Source organism: Adiantum capillus-veneris, chromosome 16 (assembly GCF_014529385.1).
Source record: "Adiantum capillus-veneris isolate H3 chromosome 16, ASM1452938v2, whole genome shotgun sequence".
In the NCBI taxonomy this organism is placed as follows: domain Eukaryota; kingdom Viridiplantae; phylum Streptophyta; class Polypodiopsida; order Polypodiales; family Pteridaceae; genus Adiantum; species Adiantum capillus-veneris.
Window position 1 is genome coordinate 126,615,294 of NC_140946.1, and position 20,102 is coordinate 126,635,395.

Consider the following 20,102-nt stretch of genomic DNA (forward strand, 5'->3'; position numbering starts at 1 on the left):
AACTAGTCCATTTGGCGCTTGAGAGCGTTAGCTGCCGCAAGCATGTGTGCACATTAGTCCATATCAATCTTCCATAGTATAGTGACAAGGTCTACTTGGTGTTTGGGAGACGCCGTCTCCACAAACATGATCCTAAGCATGCATACTCATTAACATGTGCGCACAATAAAGAAAAAGAGAGTCTTATAAGACAAAAACTTTGTTGATTTATACATATTTACATTTGCTTACTCTAGGGAATCATTGTAAGCTTTGAAAAGGTTTAGGTTATCATTTAGTTGTATGCCTTGCATCCATATAGCATCTTCAAAAGGATAATTTTTAAACTTGATATCGTTATTAAGACCATAGCCCTGTTAACTGCATAAAGCAGGCGTGCTTCAAGAATGAAAAATCCCTATTCTACTTACTATTTTTCAATTAATAACACCAAACATTTGTAGCAAGCTTGAGGACCAAGAAAAGAGAAACCAATAGCTCTGATACCAATGTAACATTTAATGCACTAGTAACTTGTGTATAGCGGAAATTGATAACATAGTGAGCATTTCATTAAGAACAAGTTCATAATGAGCATAGAGAGAGTATTTAATTGATAAAGCAACATAGCAATTTACACCTAGCTAATTTGGCATTGACAGTACTTGAAAAGAGAGAGAAATAGAATAATTGACAATATTTGAGGACCGGATTTACATGGAGTCGGTCCCCCCTCCATAAAGGCTTTGTATTATAGCTTCTCCCATTAAAGGAGACTTTCGTACAATACAATCTTTGTGTTCCTTGATAAAACTAGTTGGTGTAATGAAGATGGAAGTTTCATACACCAAATTATGCTTGAAAAACACACCTAGTGTCCCTAGCCTCAATCCAAAGACCTCACACACCTTCAAAAATGGTGAGAGCTAGCAGGGAATGAGGATAGATCGAGAGGAAGAAGACGTATCTTACGAGAAAGAAGTATTGTCCTCACATAATCACTCTAAAAGTATAGCTTAGCTTAGCTTAGTAATTAGCATGGTAGAGGAGATGAGCATGCCATTGAAGCTTGGTTGGATTTGTATTCCATAACCAAGAGTTGTTGGTGTAGGCCTCTACTTCTCAATGCTTGGAGAAGGAGATGGAGTTCTTCTTGCACACATGTGCGTGCGCGCGCGTGTGTGTGTGTGTGTGTGTGTGTGTGTGTGTGTGTAGCAATGAGCTAGAGTAAAATGCAACCTTCTCTCTCATCTTGGTCGACCCCTCTTGCTAAAATCTCATGTTGGCATCCCATTGGCCCCTGTAAAGCTTAGCCAATCACAAATTAGAAGCATAATTGCTAGCCGTGTGACATGTGTCCCCCTTTCCCCTTTTGTGAGAGCTTTGGGTATTTAAATAATTCAATTAAACTCTCATTGGACTTCTTAGTCTTCTAGCCCCCAATAGGAATTAGGCAAGTCATTGGGCTGCTGTGAATGCTCATTGGACCCCTTGGTAGACTGTCCAATAGTCTTCTAGGGAACTTAATTTCTATTGGTTCTTTTATCAAGCATTTTTAATTTGATTAGACTAAATTTACTCTAGCCTAATTCTCATTGGTCCACCTCTATGGCCATCCATTGAGGGGAGGTTGGGGACAACTAGCCTAGGAGCTTGACATGTGTCCAGTAATCCCTTTGTGTAAAGGGGAGCCTTGGAGTGTGTGTGTGTGTGTGTGTGTGTGTGTGTGTGTGTGTTTCTCTCTCATCCCCTACAATATGGGCTCGCCCCCTCCTTCCTAGGGATGTGGGAAGACTTTTTAGTCTTGCCATGACCATCCAATTTTCCTCTACATTGGCCTTTGGACAATTGAATAAAAAATTAGAAACCTTAGCCTATGGAAGTCTTAATGGAGCTGAACCTTAGGTCTTTTAAGTCCCATTGAAGCACATTGCTCTTTTGCAGATGTCCCCCTTTGGATCCCTATTTTCCCTCCTTTGGATCCCTGACAGAGACCGGTCTGACAACCTTATTAAATAATCAGTTTAACATGAGAAAATCATTTGGGAGTATTAGATATTAGTTTTTATGACACTCTCTTTCTACCAAAGCTCTACTAAAATCTTCATCTGGCCAAGGATAGAAACTTAGGTCACATACCACTTATGAGGTCCATGTAGAGAGCATCGACACACTCCTCACACGGCTACATCACAATTCTTGATATCCCTCCCAGTCGAGATCGACACCAAGAAAAGACTCCTCCTACTCTATGATGCCAGCTCAAGGAGGTGATAACATTCCATTCTTCTTGCATGGGCCCCTTAATCCCGTGAAACCTTTCCGAATAGGATCAACCTTTCAAATCAAAGTCATCATACTAGATTGAACTCGACCTTCCATAGTTATCTTGCGGGAGTTCTCTAATTCACCCTTGGTTCAAGATCACACGTATCCCATGTTCCCAAGTTTGATCCCAACTCCACAAATTGAGGATCTCTTTCCCCATTCTTAGCTTAGCTTAATATTACATTGGGATCAACTTTTCGGCCAACAATATAATCCTTCGAAATCCACTGTCCCACCGAACCATTCAATAAATGCATGTTTTCAAGATAGTACAACGATACTAGGAAGACAAGATTGCAATTGAGTTGAACTAGAAAATACATTTCAAACATTTGAAAGCAATAACCAGATTGTTGTGTACCCTTGCAAGTGTACATTTATCAAGTGTCCTATTGAGTTTTGTTTTACAATGCCAAAGCTAAGCTTTGCCTTGTTTTATTGTCATACTAAAGCATGTCTTAGAGGATAAGAAAGAAAGCTATACGAAATTTCGAAGCCAATCCGTCCCTTCCTTTAAGAGCTCACTCACTATGGTTCAACCCCTACAACATGCAGGTGTGGATGTGGATGCAATCCCATAAAACTAGCTGATGCAAAGCATCAATTTGTACAGTAAAGAAAAGACCCAACCTCCCCCTCCTCCTCCGAGACACTATTTGACACCTTTTTTGAAGGGAGTCTAGAGTCCCCGATTATTGTTGATCGTGTGTCGTTCGATCCATTTGGGGGGGAAATTATGGGGTTTGACTTCACAACCTCTCTGCCACAAAGCAAATGTCTTACCACTACGCTTATGCACATGTTTTGCTTTTTGTTTACACTGAGTTCACATCCAATTCACACCGCTATAATGCAATTCACATAGCTTCCATAGTTCACATGTAGATTATATGCAAGTTCACAACGAGTTCACGTTCACTCGAGTTTACATCAAGTTCGAGTTTACATCAAGTTCACAACGGTGGTGATCTTTGCCGACATGAGATGCCAATTTGCAACCATATATTCCCTCTAAAATTGTGGTGTCAATTAGTAAAGCGGGACCATCCCCCCCTCGCTTTTTGAGGTGTGCTCCATTATGTCCAAAAAAGAGACTGAAAGGATCAACTTTTAACTTTTGATGCTCGCTCTCTCTCTCTCTCTCTCTCTCTCTCTCTCTCATCTCCTTGTCACTATCATTGACGAGAATTGAAAGTATCCTCTTTCTACAAAAATTTCTGTTTCTTTCGGTAAAGCCTGAGGGTCGTTTGCAACTTTTTGAACGATGGCAAGATTTTTTATGCCAAAAGTACCCTGGACAAAAGTAGAAGAGGTATCAAACAGGCTATGGAGCGAGTCTGCAGCTGGCAGACACAACTACCTCTGTTGAAAAAGCATGCATGGTTGGGTGGGAAGGACCATAGCAATGAAGGATTAACTGGTTTTAACACCAAAACTTGCAAAACTATGCGGGTTTTCTTGAAGGCAAGCTCAGAATTTAGCCAGGGTTTTCACAATTTTAGTCATTTCAAAATACATTGAAGGCCGGTTTTCTTGCAAACACTGCAGGGTAGAACCATATTGAAGTTTGAGACCGATACCAATGTGTCCAATATCCGGTGGGGTAAGAAAATGCTACATAATCACTTGTAATTAGTACACTCAACACAATGCCAATATAGTAGCATTATAAACCACCCTTCACCAATGGGAAGGACCATGTAGGAGATTACTTTTGCACTTCAATCCCTTTCATAGACAACTCAGAATCACTGAAAAAAAAGAGAGAATCTCTACCGGGCACGCCATCAACTCAACACCATACATGTGAACTATCTTCATAGAAAAACCCGGGCAATTCAAAGCCCCTTTAACCTATAGAAGCTTCATGGAACACTTTTGCCCTTTAGAAATGCACAAAATATCCTCAATGGTAAATGATAAACCATTTGGGCAGGACTGGCAAATCTCAAAAAAATCAAGAACTTGGAAATCAGCTCAGAAAGCTTACTATGCCTCAAAAACCGTCGGTCTGCTTTATAAAAAAAATCAATGAAATGCCTTTCTGTATGCACGCAATGAAGGGGAAAGCTGTTAAAGGGATGTAATTAATGCTCCCATTAATGATTCTCAGTTTGGCTCTTCTTCAAACCTTGAAGAAACTCTATCACTTGCTTCATGGATGGCCTTTGGTCCGGAGAAGGTGCAACACACGACATTGCAATATGAAGCATCTGCATCATCTCATCTTCTTGCGTCCCACTAATGTATTTCATCAGCTCGTCATCGAAAACGTGGGCACTCCATTCTTCCTTTACCACTGATTGCACCCATCTAGGCAAATCCAACCCCTCACCGCTCTTTGCCGCATTTGCAGGCTCTCTTCCTGTCAAGAGTTCGAGCAATAACACTCCATAGCTGTACACATCTCCCTTCGCATTTGTCCTCTTCAAGTCTACTGCTTCTGGGGCTCGATAGCCCATTACCCGATTTGCAGCCGGGGATGCACTCACTAGCTCTGACATCCCGTAGTCCGAAACACAGCTTGTGTACTTCTTCCTAAGTAGAATGTTAGATGATTTGATGTTTCCATGGACGCACATATGTTCATGAAGGTAATCGATCCCAATTGCTGCCCCCAACGCTATGCGGACTCGGGCATCCCAGTCCAAAGGTGTGTGGTTGACTCCCTTGTTGCCTGATACCATTAGGATGAGATCAAAACAGAGAACTTCTGGTTGATTTTTTCCCCAAGCATTTACTGGTACACATGCCCAATATGCATAAAGACACATAGCTGTATACATGCATGTGCATACATCATTTACTGGTACACATGCCAACATGCATAAAGACACACATAGCTGTATACATACATGCATGTGCATACATCAAGACTTATGCGACATGCATAATATCGGTGATAATATGCTTATGTTTGCTTGCAAATCTTCATGTATGTGATACATTCACATACCACAGAGCTAAACTTTGCGACATAAAGCATGCACAACATGAAGACATACCCACTTTCACATTATCAAACAGAATGCAGCGACATAAATACCATGTGACTTGAACAAGAGGCTCACCATGCAGAAGAGCCGACAAGCTTCCATTGGGCACATACTCAGTTACAAGAAGCTTCTCATCTTTGGAGTAATAGTAGGCTATGAGAGGCACCAAGTTGTCATGTTGAAGCCTCCCGATGCCTACCATGTGACCTTCAAATTCGTGTCTTTCTGTGGTGACATCTTTAAGACGTTTCACAGCAACGACCAAGCCGCTCTCCAGGACAGCTTTGTATGAAGTGCCAATGCTTCCCTTGCCTAGAACTTCGGCTGATGCCCTTAGCAGGTCCTCCAGATCAAATCTATGTTCCACACCCTCCAAGAAGACCAGCTTTTTGTAATCTACATTTGATGCCGTCGAGGAGACATACGCTGCTGCTCTAGGATCGCTACTACTTGCATTAAGAGATCCATTAGTAACAGGCTTGCTTGTCTTCTTGGAGTCCTTTGCACTCCCTTTCTTGACAGCTGTAAAGCAAAGTAGCACCACACAAAGCAAGCCGAAACAGAGGCCGACCACGAGACCAGCGATAGCACCCACAGACAGACCTCTATGATGCTTTCTCGGTGCAGCTCCATTACCTTCAAAAGGCCCTGGAGCTTCAACACCACATGGTTGCAGAGGAAACCCACATAGATTGTTACCCGAAAAAGAAGCCTCTGCCAAGTGAGAGTATGTTGTTGTATTTGGGATGGCCCCCTCAAGCTGATTATTTGCCACGCTGAAGTTAACCAATGAGGGAATATTGAGCGAGGGAATGGGGCCTGAAAGGAAGTTGTTCTGCAAATAGATGGACTTCAACTGGGTGAGGTTTCCCAAAGATGGGGGTATGGAGGCGCTGAAATTGTTGAAGGAGAGGTCCAGATGGAGAAGGTTAGGCCATGATGAGAAGTCGGGAGGCAATGAGCCAGAAAAGCTGTTGTGTTGAAGGTAGATACTTCGTATGAAGGTGCAATTGGAGAGGTCCGTGGGGAGGCCATCAGAGAGGCTATTGTCATGCAAGCTGAGGACGCGTAGCTCTGCGAGGCGACCGAGGGAAGCATTGGGGATGCGCCCGGAAAGCGCTCTTCCTGGTAACCTTACGGTGGTCACCCGCAATGATGATGATGACAGTCCTGTGCAGTTTACCCCTTCCCATTCACATACATTTCTGCCAATGTCCCATTCAAGCACACCATACACATCCACGGACTTCTTGAAAAGTAGGAGCCCATCTGCATCCCCTGCTAAATCTGCATACCCTTTACATGTATAGAGACAGAGAAGTAGTGGTAGAATATACCCAAAGTGCAGAATGCGAGCTCCCATGCAGGTAACAGAGGAGTCATTTCCCTTCATATCCAGCAAAGATTGTGCAGGATGGGACTAGCTTCTTTGAAGAGAGGGTCTGATGAGAGAGAGCATACAGCTGCTTCTTTGCTTTGGCCCGTAGTGTTGACGAATGTTGAGGCTCTTTGCAATTCTGGGCTATGGAAAAAATCAAGCCCTTGAATTGAAAAAGCGACAAAGGGTAAGAGTGAGTGCGTATGTGTGTGTGTTCAAGAGCAGGGGAGGCAGAAGAGAATGAAAGAGAGGCAATGCACTACAGGTACGCCAAACAGCGCACATGAGTGCATAATTCGAAGAGAGAGAATGGTACTGCGTGATAGCGTGAGCGTGTGTGTGTGTGTGTGTGTGTGTGTGTGTGTGTGAGAGAGAGAGAGAGAGAGAGAGAGAGAGAGAGAGATACTTGCCTTAAGTGGAGAGCATGTTAGCTACTTCAACAGCAAGCGCCAAAGCGAGCTTTTGATTTGGCTCCATATTTTTGGCGTTTAAATGGGCCAGCTTACAGCCTCAAGAGCCCACTTGAGAAAGGGTCTGAGGGGGACGCCCACATTTTGAATTTTTAAGAAAGATGACTAAAATTTAATATATTATAGAGAGAGAATGTTGGAAAGGTGAAGAAAAATTCGCCTGTATCAATTTTATTCTCTCTCTCTCTCTCTCTCTCTCTCTCTCTCTGTGCTCGTGATGTGATGATGATGAGAGTTTTTACTTTTTTAAAATTCGGTAGGTAGAAACTACTTTTAACTATCGCCATTATAAATTCACGAGGAAACGAAACCAATGTTTTTATAGCGAGCCCTTGAGTTGAGAGGCCATCCGCCCAAATTAAAGGAAGAGATGGTGGACATTGGTTGCTGTCTCCTCTGCAACGGCAATAAAATTAGGGGCTGTTCTTAGCAACCTCCTTTATACTTACCAACCAAGATCCCTTTTAACCATTGTTTGTCTTTTGATTGGATTTAAATTTGAGCTTACATAACCCAAAAGCCATTGCGACTCTAAGAGTTGTAATCTTGGCGTTTTTTTTTCTCGATCAGACATATTTGTCCTATGATCATCATTCAATTCTTTCAAAAAGATCGAGTAAACATTGGCTAAATTAAGCTCTTTCTGACATAGGCTAATAGCTATGGTTACTAAGGCAACACACCAAACTTCAAACTCAACGCTCCAATTTCAGCTCCGAAGCAACTAGCACCACATCCGAATGCTCGAGTTGTGAGTCTCGTGATGCATGGCCTAAGCATAATAAGTTGGCCTAGAAGATAGAGCAACAAGTAGCCCATTGAATAGCACTTGTATAGAAGAAGATTGAACTTCATGCGTCCATTAGTGGAACTAAGCCGCGTCATGAGATATGGTTGAGCAAAGGGAGCTAGCAGCATGAAAGAAAAGGAATTAGAGCAACTCCAGGAGAGATTGAGATAGATGGCCCTTCCAACAGACTCAGATAACAAATAAGAAGGTCCAACTTGAGAGTGATGTTAAGTATGGAGCCTGATTCCCTTGTAATTTTTAGTCTTTAAAATGCACATTTGTAAGGCCCCATTATGAGGAGAAGTCATCGTGCGTAAGAAAAATCACTCGTCGTAAAACCAAAAATTCACGCCCTTGCCGGAATACTCATTTTAGCCAAAATATTATGACCGGACAGCGGTCAGAAAGTCAATGGCCAATGGTCGGTTGTAATGGAAATGGCCTATGAACATCGAGAATAGCGAAATTAAGAGAATTATAGTGAGCATTTTTATGAGACTACTTTGAGAATATAGAGGGTGAACTTAATTAGTGGTAGCAACACAACCATTATACTTAACTACTACAACGGCGCCGCCTTCGGTGGCGACACTGCCTCCGGCAGTGCTATGTGGATTCTCTCTCTCTCTCTCTCTCTCTCTCTCTCTCTCTCTCTCTCTCTCTCTCTCTCTCTCTCTCTCTCTCTCTCCCCTTCTTTGTCTCTCTCTCAGTCTCGCTATCACTTGCCTCAAAATGTCTTCTCTTTAAAGTACAGTATGCCAAAGGCTCCACTCATTTACTGTACGCTCTCTCGCTCTCGACTGGATTTTCTCTCTCTCTCTCTCTCTCTCTCTCTCTCTCTCTCTCTCTCTCTCTCTCTCTATATATATATATATATATATATATATATATATATGTGTGTGTGTGTGTGTGTGTGTGTGTGTGTGTGTGTGTGTGTGTGCGTGCGCTCGCACTCGGTGCCTGGGAAATTCAACATCTCTCTCACGAGTCCCACGGTTCTGTCTTGTAGGTGCTTATCCACCCGCTCACCCCATCCGGTATGGCTGTGTGCCTCTTTTAGTGGGCCTGCAGCTCTTCGCCCTTCTTGGCTCGTGAGTCGTGACCCCTCCATCTCGAAAGCCCTGGCCACCTCCCTTGCCCGCCCACCTCATCTCCTGCACCTGAGGTGGGCCATGATGGTAAGCTAGAGGAGCAATGCGTCTTTTCAACGATCACGACCCCTTAGGCCTATGCTAGGTTCGAACTTCGAGGGTATGCGCGCGTCGTCAAAGGTGGAGCTCACCTCTCTCTCTCTCTCTCTCTCTCTCTCTCTCTCTCTCTCTCTCTCTCTCTCTCTCTCTCTCTCTCTCTCTCTCTCTCTCTCTCTCTCTCTCTCTCTGCGTTCGCACTCGATGTGTGGGACAATCCGCACGCTGTGTCGCTATGTGGCCGGGGATTGTAGAGCACACAGACCGGATACAGCAGGTCGCACCACCTGTGTGACCGCCACTTTTCACGCCGCCATGTGACCGGCCAAATCCCCCCCACCACCATCGGACCACCATCCTCGGATGCACTATCACATGTTGTTGGTGTGCACATGAAGCCCTTCACATTTCTACCCTGCCACATACGGCGGCTTCAATGCATTTGCCGTGTAGCTAAGGACGCATGCAATAAGATTTGTAAAGGTCCAAAGCAGTCAAAGATTCAATGAAGGGGTGAGAGTGCAATTGACGCCTTAATGTTGACGGCCAGTTCAGCCCCCGCCCGACGTCCACCCCCGACGGCCCCGCCCCCCTTGATGATCTTCAAAATGCTAGCGGTACTGCCTACGAGTTGCACTCTCTCTCTCTCTCTCTCTCTCTCTCTCTCTCTCTCTCTCTCTCTCTCTCTCTCTCTCTCTCTCAATCTCACTGCTTTGTTCGCAGCACGAAGGCTTACATCTACTGATTTTGCTCTTGCTTCCAAGTTGCAACTCGTCAAATGGAAGCCATATAAAGCCCTGTAGCCACCTTAACTCTCTCTCTCTCTCTCTCTCTCTCTCTCTCTCTCTCTCTCTCTCTCTCCCCCCTAGCAGATTGACCAGCAATATGCTCTCTCTCTCTGACACCCCCCCCCCCCCCCCGCGTCACGTCGTTGGAAGGCTTCTCCCACTTCAATAAATGCTCCCGCAGTTTCAGGCTCAAGCTCTTCTCCAGCTGCTGCCCAAGTTGCGCATGCATGCATGAGTTGTCTTCGCCATCAGCATTAATGAGTTCGTGCACCTACATTAGTGTTCGTGGAGTGAACACTGGCCGGAGTCACCGATTGGAGGAGCTACTGCCTCTCTCTCTCTCTCTCTCTCTCTCTCTCTCTCTCTCTCTCTCTCTCTCTCTCTCTCTCTCTCTCTCTCCCCCTCTCTCTCTCTCTCTCTCTCTCTCTCTCTCTCTCTCTCTCTCTCTCTCTTTCCACGCAGGCCTTGTTTCTCTCTCACTGAGTGCACTCAGGTGCAGGCAACACTGCCGTAGTTGGGTTGGATTATGGAGCTTGCGACACGTGTCTGGGGGAGGGGGACCGGATTCCCTTCCCCCATTATAATAGATATAGATATAGATATAGAATAGAATATATATATACAAATTCAAGGCAAAAGGTTGATCGACTCGCGACCTCATCAACCCGCCTCCGAAAGGGGCATACATCCGAGCAGCTTCTTGTCCTACATCCCAAGAGCTTGCCAGAGTATGCCATTTCTCAAGTTGTCAAAGTTACTCTCTCTCTCTCTCTCTCTCTCTCTCTCTCTCTCTCTCTCTCTCTCTCTCTACCATCCAACTCCTACTACATGCGCAAAAGCGAAAGGATAGCCATTTGGCCTTTTTTGCACACGCGCGTGAGAGAGAGAGAGAGAGAGAGAGAGAGAGAGAGAGAGAGAGAGAGAGAGAGAGAGAGAGAGAGAGAGAGAGAGAGAGAGAAGAGAGAAAAATAGAAGCTCCTGCATCTAGGCAAGCTGCGAACCAAACTTTAGGCAATTCTTCTGTTTTTAATGCTTTTTCTCTAATCCCGAGGCTCTAGCCCCGGATAGGCGTTGCCAGGTTGAAGAGAGGTGTGGAAGGTTTGAGAGCAGTGGCCTGACGCTAGGTAAGAAGCACCAAAGCTCGCGATGTCCAACACAATTATCTTGTGTACATGTTGCTGCATGTGCAAGAGCTACACAAAATACCAGGTCACGACTCACAACACCTCTAGATCATCTCGGGAGGTGCACATGTAGAAGGGGGGTGCGACATCATGCATCGCAACGACTTAAGAGAATTGGGTAATGGGCGGTGAGCACTAATTAGTGCCGAGGGATTGCCTGTGAAAGGAGGGAATCGAGGGATCCGGATATGCAGCGGCGAATAATGGGCAAGAGCAGCGGCCGACAGGGGCTCGAACATTGAGCAGAGCGAGCAAAGACCACTGTCAAAAATTGACCGGACACAAGAAATATTGACACGTGGCGGGGGAAGGGGCCGGAATCCCTCCTCCCATTATATATAGTATAGATTAACTTGGCATGAACAATACTTTTGGAAGAGAGACAATTAGAGAACATGACAACAGTTGAGGACCGGATTTATGTGGAGCCAGCCCCCCCTCCAATAGGCTTTTGTATTATAGATTCTCCCATAAAGAGAGACTTTGTACAATACAATCTTTTTTTTCCTTGTGACCTAGGTGATGCAATGAAGATGGAAAGCTTCATGCATCACAAGCATAACATAAACTTTGTAAAAGCATTAACCATCCCCGGTCTCAGTCACAAGGCCTCAAACACCTTCGAAGGTGGAGAGAGCTAGCGGGGAATGAGGGTAGGAAAGAAGAAGAAGAAGTAACATATGAGAAAGAGAAAGTTCCTCATGTATCATCACTCTTCTTTCATAGCATAGCTTAATAGCATAATAATGCTTATGAAGAAGATGGCAAGCTTAAGCATTGGAGCATGGCTCTTGGTTGGATTTGCATTCCATAGCAAAGAGTGTTGGTGTAGGCTCCCAACTTTTCAACAAGCTTGGAGAAGGAGGTGGAGCTCTTGCACTTTTGCCAAGAAAAAATGAGCATGTGAGTGTGTGTGAGAGAGAGTATACCCCCCAAGCACACCCTCAGCTTGCTTTGGTCGACCCTCCCTTGTAACTCATGTTGGAAGTTGATTGGATCCCTACAAGCTTAGCCAATCACATGCATAATGTATATCAAGCAACCATGCTAGCCTTGGGACAAGTGTCCCCCTTTCCCCTTTGAGAGGGAGGGCTTGATAAATACATAAACAGTTAATTAAATTAGCTAAATTATCATTGGACCCTTTGAGAGGCCAACCAATACGCTTTAGGCACCTTATGAGGGCAACATGGAGAGTAACTTAACATGTGTCCCTCTTGCTTCTTTGGACAAGGCTTGACTTGTGTGAGGGTGTGTGTGTTATCTCTCTTGCTCCTACTTGTAGGGTTCACCCCCTCCTTCTAGGGATCCTTGTTGACTTTTGGAACACCTTAAGCCCCTCATGCTTGGAGAAGGTTCCCACCTCAAGCTCAACCCTATCAAGCTTGGAGAAGGCTCTCACCTCAAGCTCAGCCCTAGCACCTCAAGCACGACAAGCACCTTAGTCATCAAGCACCTCAAGCTTGGGTCGGGTTCCCACCTCAAGCACATCCCTAACTTGCCTACGGTCTAAGGAATTTTAACACTAACCTTTGGAGGTCTTTAATGAAGCCGCAACCCTAAGGACTTTAAGCTCCATTAGCTAGCTTTGCTCTTTGACAGACCATCTCTCATTTGGACCCTTTAACCTTGGCCCCGTGTTGAGATAGATCCATAAGCACATGTTTATATCCTAACCCTTATTCCCATTTATTCTCCCAGATTAAATGATCAGTTTAATATGAGAAAAATATTTGGGTTGGTTAGTTGTTAGATTTAATGACTTCGGTGGTCAGAATGTCAATGGTCGGTGTTCAGATGGCCGGTGGTCGGTGGCCGAATTCAATGGCCGGTGGTCGATTTCAAAGGCGGGCTTGTCTTCTCAAGGGCTTGTCTACACAAGGGCCGCTACACACGGTTGCCTCTCATGAGAGAGGGCAGTCCTTTTGGCCTATAAAAGAAGGCCTCTTCTACACACAAAACGTATTGTGGTGCATTATGAAGTTGATGTCACAAGGTGGGTGTGAGGTGGTGAGAATGAAGCAAGGCGGGCACTCCATTAAGGGTATAATCCCTTTGTAAACTACTTCTAGTTTGAAGTACTAAAGCCATTGAGTGAATGCTTTCCCGTGGACGTGGCCCACATTGGGTGAACCACGTATATCGTGTGCTCTCGCTCTCTCTCTCTCTCTCTCTGTGTGTCTACTCTATAATCTCTCGTGTGTGAAAATCATCTCTCTCCATTAAGTAAACTACTCTAATTTCTATTTAGCTACGTCTTATTTCCTAACAACTGGTATCAAAGATGTCATAAAATATAATATCTAACTTTACCAAATGATTTTCTCATATTAAATTGATCACTTAATATGGGATGATCACTTAATATGGGAAGATAAAAGGGGAACAAGAGTTAGGATATATATATGTGCTTCTAGATCTATTTCAACAGGGGACCAAAAGGAGAAATGGTTGCATCTCAATAGGGGTCCAAAAAGAGATGGTCTACCAAAGAGCAATGTGTAATAAGTGCTTCTAGATTTACATCAGTAAGGGACCAAGAGGAGAGATGGTTACATCTCAAAAGGGGGTCCCAATGGAGGTAGTCTATCAAAGAGCAATGTGCATCTAATGGATTTTAATAGACCTTAGGTTTAGCTTCATTAAAGACCTCCAAAAGTTAGTGTTAAAAATTCCTTTGACCTTACGGAAGCCAGGGCTAACCTCGAGGTGGGAATCCTACCCAAGCATGAGGTACTAGGATGCTTAAAGTGGTTGTGAGAACCTTGACCAAAGCTTGAGGTGATTTTTATGCTTAAATGACTAAGGTTTTTGAAATGTTAAATTCAAAGATAAATTCTCAAGAGGCATGAACATTTCCATGATGGAAATGCTTGATCTACTAATGCTTGAAGTATTCAATTCAAAACAAATGATTTAAAAAGCCTAAAAGACACATGCTTTATTGATTGACTAAGTCCTTGAAGTATTCAATTCAATCAAATGAGTTAATGAGCATAAAAGACACATGTTCAAATGATCCTCCACATGTGGCCCTTATGATGTGTTTGAATGCTATTGGATAGGTTTTAAAGGGGTCCAATAAGAATTTAGATACATAAAAATAAATATTTAAGTTCTTTCTCTCAAAGAGGAAAAAGAGGACACATGTCTAAATGAAATAATAAAATAATACGAGAGAGAGAGAGAGAGAGAGAGAGAGAGAGAGAGAGAGAGAGGTGTGGACCAAGCATGAGAGGGGGGTATACTCTCCCTCACATACACACACACACACACACACACATTCTCTCATTGTGTGGAGTCCAAAGTGCAAGAGCTCCATCTCCTTCTCCAAGTTTGTTGAGAAGTGGAGAGCATACACCAACACTCTTGGCTATGGAATGCAAATCCAACCAAGAGCCATGCTTCAATGCTTAAGCTTGTCATCTTCTTCATCTTCATTACTATGCTATTATGCTGTGCTAAGCAAGAAGAGTGATGATAAGTGAGGAACTATTTCTTTCTCCTATGAATGATTCTTCTTCCTCTTTCCTACCCTCATTCCCCGCTAGCTCTCTTCACCTTTGAAAGTGTTTGAGGCCTTGGGATAGTTAATGCTTTTTGCAAAGTTTATGTTATGCTCGTGATGCATGAAGCTTTCCATCTTCATAGCATCACCAAGGTCACAAGGAACACAAAGATTGTATTGTAACAAGTCTCTCTTGATGGGAGAATCTATAATACAAACGCCTTTTGGAGGGGGGGGGGCAGCTTCAAATAAATCCGGTCCTCAACTATTGTCATGTTCTATAATACTCTCTCTCTCTTGCAAAAGGATTGTTCATGCCAAGTTAATTAAGTACTATGTTCATGTTGCTACCATCAAATAGTTCACTCTCTATGTTCTCAAAGTAATCTCACAAAAATGCACACTCTAATTCTCTTAATTTCGCTATCCGCAAAGTTCGTAGGCCATGCTCATTACATTGGTATCAGAGCGTTTGGTTTCTCTTTCTTGCTTAAGAAAAGAGGTTCTTAAGAAGCCTATTAATCGTTGATTTTGTTAATTATATTAGGGTAAGTGGGACTGGGATCTATTATTGGTTTTATTGAACCTAGTATGTGGGATATGGTGCACACCTCAAGAGCTTTGGTCTTAATAATGGGGTCTTTTTAGAGTTGTCTACGGCTTTACCATTATTGAGCCATAAGAAGTCTGGAAGGAGCTATCCCTCGTCAATTCTGCTATGTTAGAGTCACTCCACTACTCTCTATAATTAACCAATTCGAGCCGTGGGTGTAGATACTTAAGTGCTTATTTTCAAAGGCTAAGAGGAGTAGCAACTAAGGTTTTGAATTGCCACATAAGTATAATTAGCATGGCTGACAATAACCAAGAGAGTAGAATGAACATTGATAACTTTGATTTTGCACATGAAGGTGCTAATGATGATGCCCCCATGTTTATCAATTATCTTGTTACTAGGTTGCATCAAGCTAAGGGAAACCCTACTTTGTAAGCTGAAGTTATCTAACAACTTCGTGCTTATGGGATTTCTCTTCCTCTCCAAGAGGAGAGAGAGCTTAGGAGGCCTCTTGATGAGACTCCCAAAAAAAGACTCTCTCCAATAAGAGAGGAGGAATCCGAAGAACGAGAAAGAAGTGAATCCCTAAGATCCTCTAAAGATGTGGCTCCATGAAGACGGCGGTTTAGACTATTGCCAACTCCTCCCAAGAGGAAACGGTCAACCCATAGTCCTTCTCCTCGTCATTCCGAAAGAGAAGAGAGGAAACAAAGGAAGAAAAAGGCAAGAAAGAGGTCACCCTCTTCTCTTTCTTCTTCACTTTCCTCCTCTTCCAACGAAAGCAATAGTTATTCTCCTAGAGAACACAAGAGGAGAGGACATTACAAAACTTACCCTGCATGGCAAAGGTCCCAAAAGCTTAAGAAATTCAAAGGGGGAGAAAAGAGTATCTCTTTTCTCACCTAAGATGGCACCTTTGGTGCCACCAAAAAAGTATTGGCCTTCATCCAACCATTTGATGCGGCCTTTGGAAACGAGGTCTTCACGGAGTCCTCCAAGCTACACCATGTAGCTATGCACTTCCAGAAATCTACTCGTCAATGGTGGGCTAGCCTTCATGGCAACGGCGAGGCCCCAAAGACATGGAAAACTTTGCGAGTTTCCATCATGAAGCAATTCCTTGCAAGCGATAAAAAGGACAAAGTGCTTACCAAATGGCGAAGTTTGAAGCTACTCTTCAACGAGTCTATCCACAAATATGTAAACAAGTTTTGGAATTTACATCTCAAAGCTACAGTCTTTTAAAGGATAGACTTCATCGAACAAAAGCAACAATTTTGTGTGGTATTACTTGAAGAAGTGGCCGAGTATTTCAACTCACAATGGACTAGCACTATCACCGAAGTCATCCACCTATGGTTGCTTCAAGGATCCATTTCCAACAAGGGGCGAAAAGAAATTTCAAGCCCATGAAAAACAAGAATCAAAATGAAGCTAAAGGGAAGATCAATGCTCAAAACTCTTCCCAAGGCAACACAAACACCAACAACAACAAAGCTAAGGAGAAAGGAGCTTACAAAGGTAAAAATCAGCTCTCTCCTAAAGAATTAGAGGCCTTTCGTAAAGACCATAAATGCTTTAAGTGTGCGGAGCAAGGACATGGTTATCGTTCTTGCCCTAAAAGACATGTACTCAATGACACTCCTAGAGCTTCCATGGTTGAAGCTCCAAAAGAGGATACTCAATCCTCTCCTACGCTTGGAGAAAAGTAAGGGAGCATGATGCCTTCATCTCACAACTTCATATCAATGGAGTTGGCCACCAAGTTGGGCATTCAAGATTTTGAGATGGGAGATATTGTAAATGATGACATAGCTTTCAAGGGATAGCAAGCCTCCGCTACTCCCTTGATTGGGAAGTTGAGTCTTCATGTCCAAAGCTATGTTGAAGATTTTTTTTAAAAAATCTCTCCTCTCTAACACGAGGATGTTATCCTAGGGGCACCATGGTTCAATCGCATGGCTGCCAACATAAAGTCCCGAAAAGGAGAATCTATTTCACCTATAGGGAAAAGAGCATGTACATAGATGCTAATGAGTCAGGGAACACCATATCCCTGGTAAATACGCTTGCTTTTGATAAGTCAATGAAAAGCTCTATTTTTGCGTATATGATTTTTGTTAGAGAATCTGTAAATGACTCTAATATTTTCACAGGTAGCAATAAATGGAATCAAGAGGAATTAGAGTTGTCTAATTTCCTAAATGGATTCCAAGATGTTTTGAATGATGACATCCCTAGCTACCTCCAAAACGAGGGGATGATGACCATGCAATAGAGCTTCTACTAGGAAGCTCACCGCCTAATAAACCTCCTTATCGTGTTTCCCAAGCTCAACAAGAGGAGTCATGAGACAATTGCATGAATTGGTGGAAAAAGGGATGGTGAGACCTAGCTCCTCTCCATTCTGTTCACCAATACTTTTAGTGCAAAAGAAAGATGACACTTATCACATGTGTGTCAACTATAGAGCACTAAATAGGATCACTATTTTTTTTTAAAAAGTGCCGCGAGTAGAAGATCTATTTGCAAGTTTTGGCCTGACAAATGCTCCAGTTGCATTCAAACTCACGATGGACAAAAATCTTCAGGCCACTCAAATTCTCTTGAGGAGTACAAGTGACACCTCTAGGTAATCTTTCAAGTTGTGAGAGAGGATACGCTTTTCATTAATCAAAAGAAATGTGAATTTCTCCTACAAGAGATTCAATATTTAGGTCACATTATCTCTCAAGATGGTATATGTATGAATCCATCAAAGTTGGAGGTAATAAAAGCATGGACTAATCCAAGGAATCTACATGAGCTAAGAAGCTTTATTGGTATGTGTGCATACTATAGATGCTTCATAGCAAAATTCTCTCAAATAGTAGGACCATTGCATGACTTAACAATGAAGAACGTTAAGTACTTATGGACTGCTAAAGAACAAAATGCTTTTGACAAGCTCAAAGAGAAGCTTACCTCCCAATAACCAGTCCTTATGCTTCCGGATCTCTCAAATTCATTTGAGGTCCAATGTGATGCTTGTGGTGATTGCCTTGGAGCAGTTTTGCTTCAAGCAGGGCATGCCATAGTATATGAGAGCCGAAGGCTCAATGCCGATGAACGCGTCTTGGACATTTATGAGAAAGAGCGTTTAGCTGTTCTACATGCCCTAAATGCATGGAAGCACTATTTATTGGGGGCTCCATTCATCCTACGAATGGATCACAAAGCCTCAAGAACTTCATGACGCAAACCAAGCTTTCCCACAAACAAATAAGGTGGGAAATTTTTCTTTTGCAATTTAAATTTCATATTGCTCACATTGCTGGCAAGCACAATCAAGTGGTCAATGCACTTTTACAACGGCCAAGGGTAAATGTGGTGTCTATAGCAACTCACAATGATCTATGTTTATTATAGATGAGTATGCTACTGACCAAGACTTTAAGTAGGTAATTATAGCCTTTGCATTAGGGAAGGAAAAAAAAGAGCCATTCACCTTGAAGGATGGTTATCTTCCAAACGGAAATAGGCTATGTGTTACTCACCAATACAATAAGAAAGTATGTATGAAATCCATGCTTCTCCTTATGCGAGGCAAAGAGGGATTCCATAATCTACTCTTCGAGGAGTAGAAATGTATTTCTGTTGGTCTACCATGAAAAGTAAACATACAAGAGTATGTTTCAAAATGCGTGGTATACCAAAAATTGAAATTTGATTGAGGGAAGCAACTTGGATTGTTTCAATGGACAGGCTTAGCAAGAAAACACACTCTATGCCTGTCAAAAAGACTATTAAGGCACATCAAACGGCAATCCTCTTTAGATCTCAAAATTTCAAGTATCATGGCTTGCCAACATCCATAGTGTCAGACAAAGATCCTAGAATGACCAGTAATTTCTAGAAGGGTCTCTTTGAGAATCTAGGAAGTAGATTAAATTTCTCTTTCAGCATATCATCCACAAACGGATGACCAAAGTGAAATAACTAATCTAACGATTCTTGAATCTACTAAAAGCCTATGTCATGGAATTAGATCAACGTTCTCAATGAGAGAAGTACCTACCTCTTATAGAGTATGAATACAATGACATTATACATACTTCTATAGGGAAAGCACCTTTCGAGGTTAAAGAAGGAAGATCCAAAAGTCCCTTACTACTTAAAGTATATGGGAAGATCTTTGTTGTTGATGAATATAGCCGAGACTTACAAGAATCTTTTCCAAAGATTAAAAAGGTTATATCCATCTCATAGAAAAGGCAAAAAGGGTAGCTGCTAATAAGCACAAAAGAGCCTTAGCCTTTAAGAAAAATGATTGGGTCTTGCTAAAGTTTCTCAAGGCTCATTTAAGACATACTACGGGTAAGATTCCTACGGGCCACCAAGAGTATTATGCTAAACTAGCAAAAAGATACTATGGTCCTTTTAAAATTCTTAAGCCAATCAATGAGATGGCTTATCAATTAAAGTTTCCTTATCATGGCTCATTCACAATGCTAACCATGTGAGCCTACTCAAGCCTTACAAAGGAGAGCCACAAAAAGAACCAATAATGGAGGACCCGCTAGAGATCGAAGATCAAGAAGAGGTGTTGCAGCCCGAATCGATTCTTCGACACACGAAGACAAGGTACTGAGAAATGATAAGATTATCCAATGATATCTTGTTAAGTTTAAGAATTATCCTTTTAAAGATGCTAGATGGATAAGGAACCTAGCTTAAGGATAATATGAACCTTGTCAATGCTTGCAATGCTACACTAGAGTAAGCAAATGAAAATGCATTTTAAATGAACAATGTTTTTGTCTTATGAGACTCATTCTCTTTCTTTTATTGTGCACAAAATTTAAGAGTTATGCATGCTTAGGATTATGTTTGTGGTGATGACGTCTCCCAAACACCAAGTAGAACTTGTCACTCTATTTTGGAAGTATGATATGGACT

At 42.7% G+C, this 20,102-nt stretch overlaps 1 protein-coding gene across 1 annotated transcript; it reads right to left on the reverse strand.

The window, feature by feature from the left end:
- Positions 1-3,892: 3,892 nt before the first annotated feature.
- On the reverse strand, positions 3,893-7,175 carry LOC147439833 (putative inactive receptor kinase At2g26730). The gene is made up of 2 exons (XM_086485577.1): positions 5,379-7,175; positions 3,893-4,984 (listed from the first exon to the last, which is right to left on the reverse strand). Exons 1-2 carry the CDS (start codon positions 6,694-6,696, stop codon positions 4,407-4,409), a joined length of 1,896 nt encoding a protein of 631 aa, XP_086341703.1. The 5' UTR covers positions 6,697-7,175; the 3' UTR covers positions 3,893-4,406.
- Positions 7,176-20,102: the final 12,927 nt, after the last annotated feature.

Bases quoted from the DNA above. Each gene is read 5' to 3' on its own strand.
- LOC147439833 (XM_086485577.1), bottom strand. From the start codon at position 6,696: ATGAAGGGAAATGACTCCTCTGTTACCTGCATGGGAGCTCGCATTCTG. The intron at 4,985-5,378 runs GTGAGCCTCTTG...TAATGGTATCAG, and splicing joins CTTGTCGGCTCTTCTGCATG to GCAACAAGGGAGTCAACCAC.